This window comes from Spermophilus citellus, assembly GCF_964194105.1.
Source record: "Spermophilus citellus genome assembly, chromosome: 2".
NCBI classification, from domain to species: Eukaryota; Metazoa; Chordata; class Mammalia; order Rodentia; family Sciuridae; genus Spermophilus; species Spermophilus citellus.
In genome coordinates, this window is record NC_138183.1 from 195,616,276 (window position 1) to 195,634,224 (window position 17,949).

The following is a 17,949-nucleotide window of genomic DNA, read 5'->3' on the forward strand; positions in this document are numbered from 1 at the left end:
TTAGAGAAAATGTTTCCAATGCGTTCCATGGCTTTGCTCTGTATTTTCATGAATAGTTTGGCTGAAGAACCTGCTTACAGGCAGAGATTGTGGTTCAGCTGTACAGCGCTTGCCTACATTTGCAAGGCCCTGGGTTCAATCCTTAGCAGCATATAAAAATAAATAAATAAATAAAATGAAGATTAAAAAAAAAAAAAAAAAACACTTGCTTACCAAAATTTGGACAGCATAAAGCTTAGGGTGGGTGTAGGGCAAAGAGAGAGGGCGTAAACAAAGAAATAAAAGAAACAAGACCAAAAATGAATAAAATTTATTTCTAATGCTCTAGCTACAACATTCCAGGAGCAAATAAGATGAAATAAAGAACCAAAATCACATAATGAAACCTAACTGCCCAGCCAAGTACAGGATAGGGGAGGAGTAACTTAATAGCAGCTCACATGAAACAGATCTAGTGGTTTCAGTTGCCCACAAATGACAACAGAGTATATGCCAATAGGGCTGCTGCCAAAAAAGCCAAGACAACTTAGGCTGCTTAAGAAAATATCCAAAATAAAGGAGGAAGCAGATTACTGTTTTCTGCTTTGTCCACGCATTCTTGGGGCTCTGGGTTCAGGTCATTGGACTACATTGTACAAAGAACACTGACAAATAAGCATAGCCATAAAAGAGCTGCCAGGATCACAAATAACTGAAAACAAAATCACACAACAAACAGCTGAAGGCCCTGGGATATTAGGCCTGGAGACAACTATGAAAAGGCCTAGCTATTGCCTTCAGATATCTGGAAAGCAGTACATGACCAGAAAGCAGACATATTCAATATAATTTCTATGACCTAGTAAGTCTCCACACATTGCTGGAATACTCTACAAGGCAGAAACATACTTGGCAATTTCCTCCAATTGCACCCCTAGCAAATGGTCATCCTTATCACATAAGACAGACCATTCCATTGCTAACATATGTGCTAGATAATTCTTCCCTGATACTGACCTGAAAAATCTGCCTTTGTGTCCCTTCTCCCGCAGGGTCCAGAGAAGTACAGAGTAAATTTACTAAGTCTTAGCTAAGTCTTAGCACTTCTCTTCTAATACCTAGAAAAATGGCTTCTTTTCCAAGTCTCATCCTCAGGCAAGAGTCAGTCAAGCAGCCACTTAACAAGCACTTACTGGACACTATGCTAAGGACTGGGGAATTCAAAATTAAAAACAAACAAACAAACAAACAAACAAAAACCTCCCCAAGATCTTAAGTCTGCTGAGGAGAAACAAATAACTACAATTCAGCAATGTAAGTTCTACAATGGAGTAAGACACTAACAAAGGTACTTCACTCAAAGTGGGGGAACCAAAAAAAGCTTCCTAAAGGATGCCTCCTTCAAACTCTGTCTTGATGGTCTAGAAGGTCCAGATGCAAAAGGGATCATGATAAGTGTTCCAGGATGAAGAAACATGGTATGGTGGAGAAAAACAACCAGTCTTTTCGAGAGGTGAGAAATAAGCCTAAAGAGGTAGGCAAGGCTTAGAGGAAGATGACATATATCATAGCTAGAATTTTTTACTATATCTGAGCATAAAAGTTCTTTTCTTTCTCATAGAAAGTAGATTACAACCCTGTATCATCTTAGTAAGCAGTCTCTAGCAGCATCCTAGTAACCGTTTAAAAGTCTTGGTCTGAGAAAAATCTAGTACTTTAAAGATTTCCAGGTAGATCTTGCCACTCATCCATTCCAAGAGGGAACTTGCAGCAGTTCGGGGCGGTGGGGAGGGGATCTGAAAAGACACTATTTTTGGTGGCAGAAGAGATGATGAAAGTTTCTCCTTGGAGATCTTTTAAAAATAGGACTGATACTTTTCCAGGCATAAACTCATCCCTTCCCCTAATATCCCTGAGGGAGTTGAGGATTAAGTAATATTACACTCTGGATAGATGATGAAAACTAAGCTACAGGGAAGCCAAAAAAGAAGTGTGGCCTGAGTTAGGCTTCCAATCCAGACCTTCTGTCTCTCCAGCTGCCTCCCTGCCATCCTTCACTACATTTGTGGGGGAAACCCTGCAAAGGAGGCAGCAAGATGAGTAAACGGGGATTTGTGAAAGTACATGACAGTCAAGAAAAAAATTTAGGCAAGTCATTAAAAAAGGAAACTCAGGTTGGGCACAGGAACACATGCCTATAATCCCAGTGGCTTAGGAGGCTGAGGCAGAAGGACTGTAAGTTCAAACCCACCCTCAGCAACTTACTGAGGCTCTAAGCAACTCAGGGAAACCCTGTCTCCAAATAAAATATTTAAAAAGGAGCTGGGGATGTGGCTTAATGGTTAAGTGCCCCTGGGTTCAATCCCCAGTACCAAAAAAAAAAAAAAAAAAAAGGAAACTCAGGAGAAATAAAATTAACCAACAATTTCCTGAAGCTTTTGAGAAATGTTGGTTTTAGGTCCAGTTCTCCAATTTAATGGTCATGTGCTCCCACAAATTCACTTCAGGATTCTGAGTCATGGTTTATCTTACCTTACAGAGCCTTTCCATAGAGAAAAGCACTTTCTAAAATCATCAACAGATTTAAACTATAAGTGATTTAAGGTGTTATTGTTGTTGCTGGAAACAGTAGGAATTCATGCTCCAAATAACAATTAATTGAGAGTAATATTTTTCTTCCTTTAATGTGAAGATTGGACTTCAACTCCCAAGTTACAGAAAGTAGACATTCCTGAGAACTCCCAAGTTACAGAATCAGTGGACAGGCATCCCTGTTTAGAATCAGTCTGGGGACTGACAACATCCCTGCTACTATAGGTCCTAGAATCTAGAACAGTGCTATTTATCAGGGAACAGACAGCGATGTCTAGAGATATATTTGCTTGTCATAACTGGAGGAAGAGTGCTAGAGTATCTAGGGGTGAGATGCCAGGAGGTTGTTAAACAGCCTATGATGTACCCGACAGCCCTCCCTTAAAAAACAAAGAATTATCTTGCCCCAAATGTCAATAGTCTCCCTGTTGAGAAACCCTCTTCTAGGAAAGCAGACCTAGTATTTTTCCAATCAGTGGTCAGGGGTATCCCCCTAAGAGACTGGGCTGTTAACCTGCACTAGTGAAGAACACACAAATTTATTCAGTTTGAGAGAAACACAAGCCTTATCAATTAATTTCTTGGCATGCCATAAGAAAGTTTTCTTTGAAAGTTCTCATGGCTAATCTCAAATAATTCATGTTTGTGCTATTCAACAACAACCCTACTGCCTCCCTTTTATACAACGTTCTCTGGGGAGTTGTTTTTATTATATTTTATTCTCATTCCTCATCCCAAGAACATTCTAATGTATTTAATATGCATATTTTTGTTTGTGTCCATTCATACAAACTGTTTCTTTGTGTTTTAACTTCCCAATTGGCATTATACTATATATTTGTTTCTTTCTTTTTCCACATAGCACTATATTTTTAGGGTTCCAGCCAAGTTGCTAGAGGTACACCTAATGTGTTGCTTTTAACTGCAACGCAGTTTCATGACACGCATTTCCAACATTTTTTTTTTTGGGGGGGGGGCTGGGAACAGGGCTGGGTGGGGGTTACCAGGGATTAAACCCAGGGGCAATTTATCACTGAGCCATACATCCTTAGCCCTTTTTAATATTTTATTTAGAGACAGGACCTCACTAAATTGCTGAGGCTGGCTTTGAACTCACAATCTTCCTGCCTCAGCCTCCCAAGCTGCTGGGATTACAGGCATACACCAGTGTACCCGACCTATTTATAACATTTTAACTACTTATTCTCTCAGAAATAGATACCCAGATTATCTCCAACTCCTGACTGAGAGTTACTGCCACAAGTAACACTTAAATGAAGACCTTCTCAAATATCCCCTTCATGATGCATCACAGTATGTATGTACATTTTTGTCTACCTGAGCAATGCCATGCTGCTATCCCACAATGCCTGCACTAGTCCTTATATACATAAAAGCTTACACAAAGGCGCCTACTGCCTCTGATCCCAACCAACACTAGGCCTTTTTTTTTTTTTTAATTTCTGACAGTCTAATAGATGCAAAGTAATAACTCATTGCTGTTTGTTTTTATTGTGCTGGGGAATCAAACCCAGGACCTCACACATGCTGGGCTAGTACTCACCACTGAGCTACATCCCAGGCGTTTTTATTTTTTGAGACACAGTCTTGCTAAAAATGCCCAGGCTGGCCTTGAACTTTGTGATCCTCCTGCTTCAGCCTCTTGAGTAGAAGGAATTAGAGAGGTGCTTCACCATGTCCAGCTTCATTGCTGTTTTAATGTTAATATGCATTTCCTAATTATTAAGGACTTTAAGCATCTCTTCTCAGGCTTAATAGCCGTTTGGATTTCCTCATTTTCTGTTGTACCCTTTGCCAGATTTTCTGTTGGAGTTACTATCTTTCCTTGATTCACAGGAGTTCCTTTGTATAGTCTAGGTATTACTCTACTGCCAGGATTAATCATTACTAATCTCTTCTCCATTAGGTTATGTTAACTTTGCATATGGTAACCTTTATGGAACAAAAATCCTTAGTTTTTTAAAAACACAGGATTAGATTTTTGAAGAACTTAGTATAATTCTTAAAATACTAGACATCATTTCCTATATGGTACATTTTCTCAGTCACTGTCTAGGATTCTGAGAAGTTGTAGGGATATTCAGGCAAAAAGATCCTTTTTATTGTTTTGCAACACTGGAAACTGAATCAAGAAGGGCCTCACACACACTCAACAAAGTGCTTTACCAATGAGCTACATCTCTAGCCTCAAATCCTTAATTTCAATGTATTTAAATTTATCAAATCTTTCTTACCTATAATTCTTTTTATTAAATTCATAAGCTTTACTTTTTTCTTTTCCTTCTTGTGTATGTGGTGCTAGGGATTGAACTCAAGAGCTACATGAATGATAGGCAAGCACTCTACCATTGAGCTATCCCCTGGCCCAAATTTGCTATTTCTATAGAAAAAGGGTACCCTCCTGGACTATTATATATATAATAAAATTTGCTTCTGGACTGGGGCTGTAGCTGAGTGACACATGTGCAAAGCCTTGCGTTGGATCCCCAACACCACAATACACACACACACACACACACACACACACACACACATTTAGTCAGCTTTATACTATTGCCTGTGCACATCAATGAATGCACTTTATGTTTGAATTCATACATTCACCTGTGACTATTTTTGTCCCAAAAGAGAAAACGAAAAATATTTAGGAAGATGTTTTTGCTTTTGAAACCGCTTTTTAATTTTGAGGTTCTGGGGATCAAACCCAGGGCTTCCTACATGCTAGGCAAGCCCTCTACCACTGAGCTACAATCCCTAGCCCTAAATTATCTTAAATCCCCTTTGTACTCAGTACTATGTAGAAACCTAGTTTTAATTTTACTCCTTGTGGTGAGTTTGTTTTCACAACACAACCTAATTTCTTCATTGATAGGTGGTTATGTTTTATTGTATATTAAGTTCTCATTACAGCCAGGCACAGTGGCACATGCCTGTAATCCCAGTGGCTTGGGAGGCTGAGGCAGGAGAATAGTAAGTTCAAGGCAGCCTCAGCAATTTAGCAAGGCCCTAATCAAATCAGCGAGACCCTGATCCTAAATAAAATATTAAAAAGAGCTGGGGATGTGGCTCAGTGGTTAAGCACCCCTGGGTTCAATCCCCACTACAAAAAAAAAAAAGTTCCCATTACACAAAGTTATGTCTCTGAGATCCTCATTCTGTCTGAAGGTCTATTTGCCTATTCTTATGGCATGTATCAATACCTGATAAGGAAGTCTCTGTCTTGGCAAGGTTTTTGTTTGTTTTGTTTTCCCTTGCCTTATTTTTTTTAACTTCTGGTGGAGAAGGAAAGGAATTATTCAAATAATTGGTTAATTAATATGCTCATCCTTAGTCCCTACATGGATTACTTTCATTTTCATTTTAAAAAATTATTCCTAATTGAAGTAAAAAAATGATCATTTAAATTATTTTTGAGTATACAGTTTAGTAGTGTTAAGTACAGACACACTGTCCTGTAATAGATCTCTAAGACTTTTTCATCCTGCAACACTGAAACATTAAACAATAGTTCCCTGTTTTCCCCTTCTCTCATCAGCCCCATTCTTCTTTCTGTTTTCTCAGTTTGATTATCTTAGATACTTCATGTATCTATTACTGGCTTCTTGCATCTTCAAGGTTCAGAAATGCTATAGCATGTGAAAAGATTTCTTTCGTTTTTAAGTCAATTGCTTTTAATATGATAAATACTGAAGCTACTAGCCAAAATAATAAGTGAAACATCTAAAATTCCTCATATCTATCTATGTGCTCTTCTCCATTGTATCATCTAATCTCCCTTTCAAACGAAGTTAGGAGTATACTGAATCTCAAGTTTACCATTTCCTTGCTTTTTAAATTATGGTCTTATCGTACATGTACATATTTTTAAAACATGCTATTTAGTTTTCATTGTTTTTAGCTTCCATGACTTATTTATTTCACTCAATTATGTTTTGGTGCTAGGGATTAAACTCAGGGCTTTATTCATGTTAAGCAGCAGGCATTCTACCACTGAAGTACATCTCCAGTCCTTTCACTCAATCTTATTATGCTAAAATTCACGCTTACCATTATTCATAGCTGTAATTAATTATATTATTTTTATAAGTTTTATATGTTATATGATATTCCACTATATGAAAATAATATAACAAACTTATCCATTTACCTATATATGGATACTGGATCATTTCCAAATTTTTACTATCTGTAATTTAAACAGTGCTACTCTGAAATTTTTAGTACATGCTCCTAGGATATATGTGCAAAATTTTCTCTTGATATACATACTTAGGAATTAAACTACTGGACCATACGGAATAGGAATATTAAGCTTTATTAGATGACGTTAAACTGTTTTTCAAAGTAGTTTCTTCACAAAGGAAACAACATTAACTGAGCATAGCCCCAGCATGGGCCTATAAAGAATCAAAGAATATCTGTTGCTTGAACAAATAAATAGACATATGAAAAAGTGGGGACAGCACTGGTGTCAGATGGAAGGGGTGTGATTTCTGACTCTGCTAATCACTGGTTGAGTGAGGCTTAATTAAGTCTTTGTGCCTCAGTTTCTTGATCCACTCAATAACAAAAAATATTATCTACGTCATAGCAAAATCCCTAAATTATAATGCAATCAATAAATGCTAGATGATGGTATTAATTATGTTTATGTAATTACATAGCTGGCATGTCCCAACTATGTTTCTGTTCTGCTTCTCCTTTAGAGTCCACCTTTAACTTAAAACAGATCTGAGAGTAAGGAGTCTCTAGGAATTGCAAAACTGGTAGCTATGGACATTAGCTTTAGATGAACCAACAAGGAAAGTTAGGAATAGTAAGATGAACCATCCAACTAGAATGGTAAAGAATAAAGTCTTCAGTTCACAAGACAGCTCATAAATCTAGTTTAAAAAATTTCAGGACTGCCAAGCACAGTGGCACATACCTGTAATCCCAGCAGCTCAGGAGGCTAAGGCAGGAGAAATGCAAGTTCAAAGCCAACCTCAGCAACTTAGTGAGGCTCTAAGCAACTTGGTGAGGGCCTGTCTCTAAAAAAATATAAAAAGGGCTGGGGATATGGCTCAGTGGTTAAGTGCCTGTGGATTCAATCACCCGTATCAAAATAATAAGATTTTTTTAAAAATTTCAGTACTGATCCTACTTTAAAAAAAAAAATCAAATGACAAACTGGAGAAAGATACTAGCAACATATGTCAAAAGGCTTATTCTTGATATACAAGAGTTTTTTTTTTTTTAAGTTGTTGATGGACCTTTTTTTTTTATTTATTTGTATGCGGTGCTGAGAATCTAATCCAGTACTCCACACATGCCAGGCAACTGCGCTACCACTGAGCCACAACCCTAGCCCTAACAAGAGTTTTATGTCAACCATTCCAAAGAATCTTAAGAAATGTAACCAAAACATAACACCTGATATCAGCCATAAGTAATATTTACATGTCATAATACACAGTGAATACTTACTTAACTAAAAATTGGAAGTATGTGAGGAGTATATACTTCCTACTTTCCAAAGCATAAAATATAAAGATAAAAATGTATGTCAATATCAACGTTACTTTAGAGAGGTCAGTGGGCTGGGGTTGTGGCTCAGTGGTAGAGCGCTTGCCTAGCATGCGTGAGGCACTGGGTTCAATCCCCAGCAACACATAAAAAAATAAAAACAAATAAAATACAGATATTGTGTACATCTACAACTAAAAAATTATATATATTAAAAAAATAGAGAGATCAGTATTAGAAAAGAACTAGAGAAATAGAAAGTGGTTGTTATAGAAGAACTAGAGATTCTGAGTTGGGCAAAAGTGTTCTGCCTTTTTTGTTTTTAAGAATTTAACCTTTGGGCTGGGGTTGTGGCTCAGCAGTAGAGCACTTGCCTAGCACGTGCGAGGCCCTGGGTTCGATCCTCAGGACCACATAAGAAATAAAATAAAATAAACGTATTGTGTTCAACCACAACTAAAAAATAAATGTTGTTTTTTTAAAAAAAAAAGAATTTAACCTTTATTTATTTATTTATTTTAATGTGGTGCCAAGGATAGAACCCAGTGCTTCACCCATCCTAGGCAAGTGCTCTACCACTGAGCTACAAGCCCAGCCTTGTGTTCTACTTTTTAAACCGTGCAGAATTATGTAATTCTTTTTTTTTTGGGGGGGGGCGGGGGGCAGTACTAGGGATTTAAGAGGGGATGCTCTACTACTGAGCTGTATCCCCACCCAACCTGCCTTTTTTTCTTGTTAATTTTTGAGGCAGGATCTTACTAATTTGCCAAGGCTGGCCTCAAACTTGCAATCCTCCGACCTTAGCCTCCTGAGTTGCTGGGATTACAGGCTATCACACCCTACACTACTTGGCTTTTAAAACTATGATAAAGAAATATACTCAGTGAGTCAAAAAGCATTGGTACCCACCGGGTATGGTAGCACTTCTTTATTTTACACTGCCTCTAAGAAAAAACAGCTCCAACTTCTGATAAGCTTGAAAAAGGATAGTAGATGGCATTGTACACAGGCCACTTGGGCAATTTTTCTTCTTCCAAAGTTAGTATTAATTAAAGCAATAAAAATATTCATTATACACAAGTTTTAACAAAACCAACATAAATCATTGTATAATAGTAGCATAAAGCAGGATATTACAGATTTCCTTTTCTTATTTTATAAACATATGGGTTTAAGTTTCACAGTGAATGATATTCTATAGTTTTGGCATATCCTCTCACCAATGCAGTGTTTACAGTGTGTGGCCATTAAGAAATGATATGACTATGCATATTCCTTGTACAACAGGACTCATTAAATTGCAGTCATATTTCTTATTAAGAAGGAACTAATCAGTGGCTTTCTATTAGCAGTCTGATGAGTCCTATAGAAATTCCAATGGGGAAGCAGAAGAAATTCCATACATTCAGAATGGAATTAGGGTTACCCAAAACTCATCTCTTAACTATTTCCACAGTGGGTTTTTCTTTAGGATGCTGTTTAAGGAAAGGATTCCACAGCTTACCAAAAAAAAAAAAAAAAAAAAGTAACAAAAACCACTGTATTACATATATGTATCCTCACTTTTTACAGTGTAGGTTTTTTAAAATCTCTGCAGAATAGCCAACACTATATAGTTAAGAAATTTTCTAAATACAAGCACAGAAATGCCAAGAGTTCACACTCCATACTTGATTTATGAGTTTTCCTATTTTTCCAGACTTGATTAATTAAGTCTTGGTAATACCCATTTTATAGAGTAGGCACAATAATCACACATTAAGAAACAAGGATCTTGTCCCAGATGTCAATATGAAGCACAGCAGGGTCCAAACATGAAGACCCACCTGCAGTGGCTTATTCTACCAGACAGACTAGTTCTAAAAGCCTTGATGTCAAGCCCATTCCATACATTGTGACCTGAAGGTACAGAAGCCCCTCCCAATGGCTTAGTCTACTGGATGGCACCTAGTTCTAAGAGCCTTGATCTCATGTGGGCCTTTCATACATTGTGACCTGAAGGTACAGATGTCCCTATATATAGCACATGCTAACATCAGAGTTAGTTACAGGCCAATGTTGCCTAAAACGTATGCTGGATCAAGGGCAAAGTTTGGCTTCTCTTCATCCTATGCTTCAGACTATCTCTTGGTTCTCTTCTTGAGAAACCACTTCCAGAAGCAAAATATAGAACAGGTGAAAATCTGAAATATGAAACAGAAGACCTGGGTTCAAATTCTAGCTCAACCTACTCATATTCCTTTCACACCTTAACTCTCAAGGTTTCAATGTCTTCATTTAAGATCATACTGACTCTAATAGACTATTAGATGAATTAGCGCTGGGGATGTGGCTCAAGTAGTAGCGCGTTTGCCTGGCATGCATGTGGCCCGGGTTCGATCCTCAGCACCACATACAAACAAAGATGTTGTGTTGCCGAAAACTAAAAAAAATAAATATTAAAATTCTCTCTCTCTCTCTAAAAAAAAAAAAAAAATGTATAATAGACTATTAGATGAATTAAATGAGAAAATGGCAGTCCCCATCCTTTGAGTTATAGATCCTTGGGAATCTTTGGCTATATTATAAGAGGTTTGAAAAAGCATATGCTAAAAGAAAAAGAATCGTTTAGGGATTAAGACTAAAAGTCCTAATTAAAATCATCAGGTTCAAATAATGGTTTTATCACTTGAGCAAAATTTTTAGCCTTTCTATGTCTCAGTTTCTCACCCATAAGAAAACAGAATCTATCTTATTAGATTGTAGTGTGGTTTAGTTGAGTCTACACATGTAAAGTGCTTAAAATATTAAGAACTCGAAAACTATTGACTATTATTACTCTAACATGTGCTTTTGTATTCTTTCAAAGTACAAAAATTATTTTGCAGCTGTCTGCTATAATTTTTCAACACTTTTTAGTTGTTGATAGACATTTGTTTTATTTAGTTATTTATATGTGGTGCTGAGAATCGAACCCAGTGCCTTACATGTGCCAGGCAAGCACTCTACCACCGAGCTACAACTCTAGGCCCTATCTGCTATAATTTAATGTTAAAAGGTGTTGTGATACTTGAAAAGGTTAAAAACTTCTAAGAAAATAGTTGTAAAAGGATCCAGTATACTACCAGCCAGTTCTGAAGTAGAGTAACTGAATCTATGATTTCAATCTTCCTAAATTTATTGAGATGTACTTCTGTCCTAACATACAATCTATCCTGGAGCATGTCTAAAGCACACTTGGGAAGAATACATTGTTAGGTGAATACATTAGAAGAATACATTGTTAGGTGGAGTATTCTGTACACATCTATTGGTTTACAGTGTTGTTCAAGTTCTCTGCTACTTTAATGATGTTTTATCTGGCTGTTCTATCCATATTGAAAGTGAGGTATTGAAGTCCACTACTGTTATTGTAGAACTATCTCTTTCTCCCTTTAATTCTGTTTCACATAGGCTCCTTCATTAGGTACACATACATTTATAATTGCTATATCTTCTCAGTGTATTGAAGTTTTATCAGTATATACTTTTCTTTGACTCTTGTAGCTTTTTCCTTTTTTTAAGTCTACTTCCTCTGATATTAGTATAACAACCCCACCTTTCTTTTGGTCATCATTTGCATGGAATATCTTTTTTCTACTCTTTCACTTTCAATTCCTTTCTTTTTATATCTAAGGTGAATCTCCTATACCTAGCATATCAATGGATCATGTTTATTTTTAATTACTGATAAGGAAGTATTTGTTCCACTTAACTATTTGTTTTCTGTATGTCTTACATATATTTTTCCTCATGTTTTCCATTTCTGGATTTTTGTTTTTGCTTGCTATTTTTTGGTATACAGATTAGTGGGATCTACATCCTACTTTTAAGATTAATTAGAGGCTTGGTTTCCAAGTCAAGTGACCTTCCCTCCTTCCAACTGAATAGTTCTGAAGAATACCTCCTTCATGAATCTCTCCCACAATGTTTAAAAGGAAGCACCTACCTTTTCTAGCAGTGAAAGTAGTCTCATGTTCTATCTTTGTTTTCATCCACTGAATCACTTGCCTTTTAGAGAGACACACATATGCACACATGCATATACCCCATAAACTATTCACCATTTCATATATAAAGTTCACTGTTACTGTTTTTCTCTGCCTGAGTTAGGCTGGGCTATGGGATACTTAGGAAGGGTCTATTGATGATTGACAAAGAAGTGAGAGGCAAAGTGGCTTACATTGTAGGAGCGGGGGTGCCTCTGTTTCCACTGCACCAGGAGCAGCTGGGCCACCACCAAGGTAGCGATGAGGATGAGGACCATTTCAGCGTGCATGGCTTCGTGGCCACGATGCTTGGCATGCATGCGTGCGTGCTCGACCCTGAAAGCCAAACAGATGGGGTGAGCCAATCAGGGATTATGTGGAGGTAAAGAAGCAGTGTTTCCTAGGGATATTCTACCAGCCCATAGTTCAGAACACGCTCCTGTGACTTGCAAGTGAAGGAATCCATGCAGATTAGGGGCTAAAAGGACACACATCCTAGAGGACAGACATTAGAGAATAGAATAGAAGTTCTATGGGCCCCACAACAAAGCTCAGCTGTTGAGATTAGATGTGGGTAGTCTGTTGCCTGCCCCTCAAGGTAGAAACAGCTGACAACTTTCTTATAGTAGGAAGGAGATCTCAGAAAAGCCTGTGTTACTGTCCATTTCAGTTCTATTCTGACATGTCAGAAGAAAGTAACCCAGAGTTTATAGCCATGAAGTCTCATATTCTTAGTTGATGATATTTATGACACCTATAAAGGAATAACATTGCAAATGTGTGCTGATTCTAAGGTTAAAGTCTTGCTTTATTCATCCAACCTTTTTTATTTTATTTTTAATTTTTTGCCAGGGCAAGAACTCTTAAGACCAGTTAAAGCCTAGAAAATCTGGACTGCTTTAACTTTATACTCATCCAACAGTAACTGCATCATTAGTATCCATAAGTAAATTGTTTCCTCAAGGGCTCAAGCAACAGTATAGTTGGAAACTTTTTATTATTCTAAGGTTGGCATTCTCTGGTCTTGAGGACTAGTAGCAAGTAATTCCCTTGGTCAATACTGGCAAAAACTTCCTCTAAGAATAGTTACTCCTACCACTCTGGGTCAGAATCAGTCAAGGCAGAGGAATGAGGGAGGAATTAAGAGAGAAAATGGAATCCAAATGTAGCGTACAAATCAGGAGATTTTATATAAATTTCCCTTATACCAAGGTATTAGGGATAGAGGGAAAAGGACAATATAGATGATGTCTTCATGGAATGCCTAAGGGCAGTGAAAGACTAACAGGAAGAAGAATCCAGTGGGATAAATTATGGGTAGATAAATGATACAGCAAATACAGCAAAAAGTTAACTTTTTTAGGTGGTGGTTAGAGTGGCATTCATCATGTAGTTCTTTCAAAATTCTATGTTTAAAATGTTAGTGGGGTGGAAACGTGGTGGACAGAGTAGGCAGCCAAATGTCAATCAGCACCTAAGGGTTCATCTAACATGATTCTACCCTGGGTGGAAGAATCTATCAGAAAAAGAATAGGACTGGGAGTCAGAAACTTAGGTTCAGACTCACCCATGTGGCCTTGGCTAAGAAACATTACATCTTTCCACCACAATTTCTTCATCTGTCAAAAGGAGTCCAAATCTTTTCTGCCTGCCTCACAGAGCTGTTGTAAGGCTAGGCTAAGCTAAGAGGGTAGAAAATACTTAAAACAAACAAACAAAAAAAGCCTAAGTGCTGTGTGGAGTTATAAAGATAGCAAGCAATGAATTTCTTGTTCTCAGACAAAACACAAGTAAATGGATGTCTATAACATGAAATCAAAGAAAGGATGTAGAAAAGATCAGAAAAGTCATGCACAATGCAAAAATGATTTTTGCAACCTTTGCTTGGATACTTCCATTGAGAACATGTGCCTTTAAGTTAATCAATTCTAGGGCTGGGTGTGTAGCTCAGTGGTAGAGCACTTGTGTAGCATGTGTGAGGCACTGGGTTTGATCCTTAGCACCACATAAAAATAAATAAATAAAGATATTGTGTTCATCTACAATTAAAAAAAGAAAAATTTTTTAAATATTTAATCTACTCTAGAATTAGCAGGGTCTGGCACTTTGTATGTATTCATATTTTCATGAATGAATAAAATTCCAGTACTTCAGCGACAGAAAGCTTATTATTTCTCAATATACCTTGATTATTAAAGATATTTCTAAAATTGAGACAAAAAAAAAATCTATCTTCCTACAGCTTAAACACATTGGGCCTAATTCTATATCATGGAAAACAAAGAACATACTACTCCTCTTTTCCAACAACCACCCTTTAAAGATTTATTATGTTTTCATTTAAACAACAACAAAAGCCTCTCCTGTTATTACCTCAATTTTCCTGTGCCCTTTTAGGCTAATAGTTCTAGATCTTTCAGCCACTATTCATGTAACAGGACGTGAAGACTATTAATCCTGGTTGCCTTCCTCTAGACATGATCCAGTTAAAGATCTTCTTAATAAGCACTGCTTAGAACAAAACATTTGTGTCCTGCAAAGCAGAGCACAGTGGCACTGTCACCTTCCTTAAGGGAGACAGCACATTTCTATGAACATCTTCCAAATTATTAAAAGTATTTTGTTAGCTGTGGTTCAAAATTGGTGCATATTGAGCCTAAAGTCACCTAAAACTCATGCTGGGTTTCTCATATGAGTTGGTACCTTTGCTATTCTATATTTTTTATAATCAATAATTTTAATCTAGGGGTTGGGGCTCAATGGTAGAGCACTTGCCTAACATGTGTGATGCACTGGGTTCGATTCTCAGCACCACATACAAATAAATAAAGGTCTATCAACAACTAAAAAATATTTTTTTAAAAATAATAATTTTAATCTAAATTAAGGGATTTTTTTTTTCTCAGTATAAATTTTACTTGGTTGATTTCAGCTCACTGGTCAGCAGTCCTGTGAAATCTGTGGGGTCAGCACCCTGACACTCCTTTAATAACAACAAATCATAAAAATAAGATATTTTTTGACTCATTCTGGTTCCAATGCAACTTAGTAGCAGAGCTAAAATGAGAAAACATAACTCCCATTTTCTCAACCAGAGCTCTCCATCAGGTATCATGGATAATGATGATGATGTTAATGATGATAATCATCTTCAAAACAAGTAACTTACTGGAAGCTCACCAAATGCCAGATACTATTCTAAGAATTTCACATATATTAATCCTCACAACTCTATAAAGGATAGTACTGTTAGGATCCCCATTTTACAAATGGGGCAAACTTAGGCAGTGAGAAGGTAAGCAACTTGTGCAAGATCACATAGTGGAAATGGAATTCAAATTCAGATGGAGGGTTTGGTGCAATTATCCACTTACTCTCTAGGACTGAGGGAGCTACCCAGAAATGATCCAGATACTTGGAAAGATCCCAAAAGACCTGTCTTGCCAGTCTTGAGCCACTGCCTCCCACAGTTGTAGTCATATAACTCTATTAGTTGGATTAACTTTCAGTTACCAAATCATGGAGCCCACAATGCAACACTTACCTCCATTGCTCCTCAGGGGAGAGGTCTGACATATCAACCTGTAGAAAGACATCACCAGAAAAACCCATTATTGTCTTAGTACTATCCCTGTCTAATATAAGGTGCTCATGCACTCATCAATGCCTTCAAGGTACTAAGGAAAATTCCATGCCTCACATTCTCTATTAAGCTTTTCCCCAAACTATTTCACACTGATTTCTCCCTTTTCTAACTGTAGTTTGGCTTATATCCTTGACTGAATGTATGATGCATGCATACATATTCTGTACTATGCAATGAGGGCAGAAGACTGAAAGAGTCCGAAAGAGTCCTAACTACCAAACACTCAAGCCTAATGAGGAAGACATACATAAACAGAAAATTTCTTTATTATATGATAAAGACTAGCTATAGAAGAATGAAGAAGTGGCTTTTAACTCAATCTAGGGCATTATAGATTAGGGAAGGCTTCTTAGAAGACATGTGAAATATCTAGATAAAGAAATGAGAGAAATATATTGCATCCAAAGAAATAACATAGACATGAAAGAATAAAACTGTATGACTAGGGAAAAAATGCAAGTCAGAATTAGTGAGAGATGAAGCTACATAAAATATTCTGTCATATACTGCCATATGGTTCTAAATGGCACCATGGTTGCAGGCAGAACATTAGACCATGGTAAAATGAGCTCTAGTCCCTGCCCTACTATTAACTACTGGTATGGTTAAGCTCCAAGTTCAGGTTCTCTCTGGGGTCTTGTCTTTTGAAAGCAAGTTTTCTCAAACTTGTCACTACTGATATTTCGGAGTGGTTAACTCTTTATTGGGGGAGAGGTTCTATACATTGCCAGTACCATCACCCCAGGTGCAATAAGTAGAACAGTCTATAGACATTATTAAATGTTCCCTAGGGGACAAAAATCACCCCCATCAAAAATCATGGCAATAGCTGGGTGCAGTGGTGTATACCTGTAATCCTAGCAGTTTGGGAGGATAAGGCAGGAGGATCATGAGTTCAAAGCCAGCCTCAGCAACTCAGCGAGGCACAAAGCAAATTAGTGAGACCCTGTCTCATATATATAAAATAAAAATGGCTGGGGATGTGGCTCCATGGTTAAGTGCCCTTGGATTTAATCTCCAGTACCTCCCCCCAACCACCACCACCACAAAAAAAAAAAAAAAAAAACCATAAAAACAAAAAAACATGGCACTAGTTTTGAGTTCAGGGCTCAAGTCTTCTACTTGTAGCTATACAAAAGCAAGTTCAAAGCCAGTCTCAGCAATTTAGTAAAGCCCTGAGCAATCCATTGTGACCCCTGTCTCCCTTCTTTAAATAAATTATAAATAAAGCCCGGGGATGTAGCTTAGTGGTTAAGCACCTGAGTTCAATCCCCAGTACCAAAAGAAAGCAAAATATTTGAGATAAAACAGAGCTCCATTCTACTACCAACTCAAGTCAACACATGTTTACCAGCCATCCTTTAAGTCTGTGTACTGGGAATGCCCATCATTATTTAAGGAATGCTTTCTGGCTTCTTCATGTCCCAGCTAAGAAAAATAAATAAATAATCCCAAGGTTTTGCTGAACCAATGTGGGTAATGAAGTCAACCACCCTCCTTCCTTTTTCTACTTCACATATTGCCTCACAGAATTTACTTGGTACCTTAACTCAGGCCTTCATCTAAAAAGACAGAGGTCAAATACTATGAAAGGGGACAAATGGATACAAAATATGGAAAAGCTCTGCTGGGAGGTACCTGCAGACAATGAAAAATCAAACTTTGAAAAAAAATCAATGCACAAGTTTCATCTACTTATGAGACTCATATACTGTCTCTGGGCCTTTGTATACTCCTCCTTCTGCTTGGAATGCCTTTCTGCTACATTTTTTCCTATTCAAATCCAAGTTATCCTTTGAGAACCTAGCTTGGATTTCATCTTTCCTAGAAAAGTTTCGATTCTGTAGCATAGTGAATTCAGTCCTCTACTTTTTTCTATCAGTGAATTTTCTCTTTTTTACTCAAAATGTAGCTCATGAACTCAGATCATCTGAGTGCACAATCTCAGGCACCACTCTAAACTTACTAAATCAGAAGCTACCTTTTAATAAACTCTCAAGATGATTATTATGCACATTAGATTATTATGCACACTGTTCTCTAATACACATTCATATCCTTATATTATCTTAGATATGCTTTCTAAATGACCTAACTGCCGCTTAAGTCTAGGACCAACCTGGGTCAAGCAAGGAATCTAGGGCTCATAATTTAAGAAAGCTTCCACTCCAGTTACTACCACTACACTTTATGACCTTA

General features: G+C 37.3%; 1 protein-coding gene across 2 annotated transcripts in view; it reads right to left on the bottom strand.

Annotated features, from left to right (window-relative positions):
* The window catches only part of RNF121 (ring finger protein 121), a 69,624-nt gene that overhangs the window by 29,305 nt on the left and 22,370 nt on the right, over window positions 1–17,949 (bottom strand). The window contains exons 2-3 of one of the 2 annotated variants that reach the window (XM_081282370.1): window positions 15,649–15,686; window positions 12,299–12,440 (exon numbers count right to left, since the gene is read on the bottom strand). In XM_081282370.1, the coding sequence (XP_081138496.1) occupies window positions 12,299–12,440; window positions 15,649–15,686 (180 nt within the window). The remainder of the gene's footprint in view (window positions 1–12,298; window positions 12,441–15,648; window positions 15,687–17,949) is intronic. The other variant, XM_081282369.1, reaches the window with a different exon arrangement.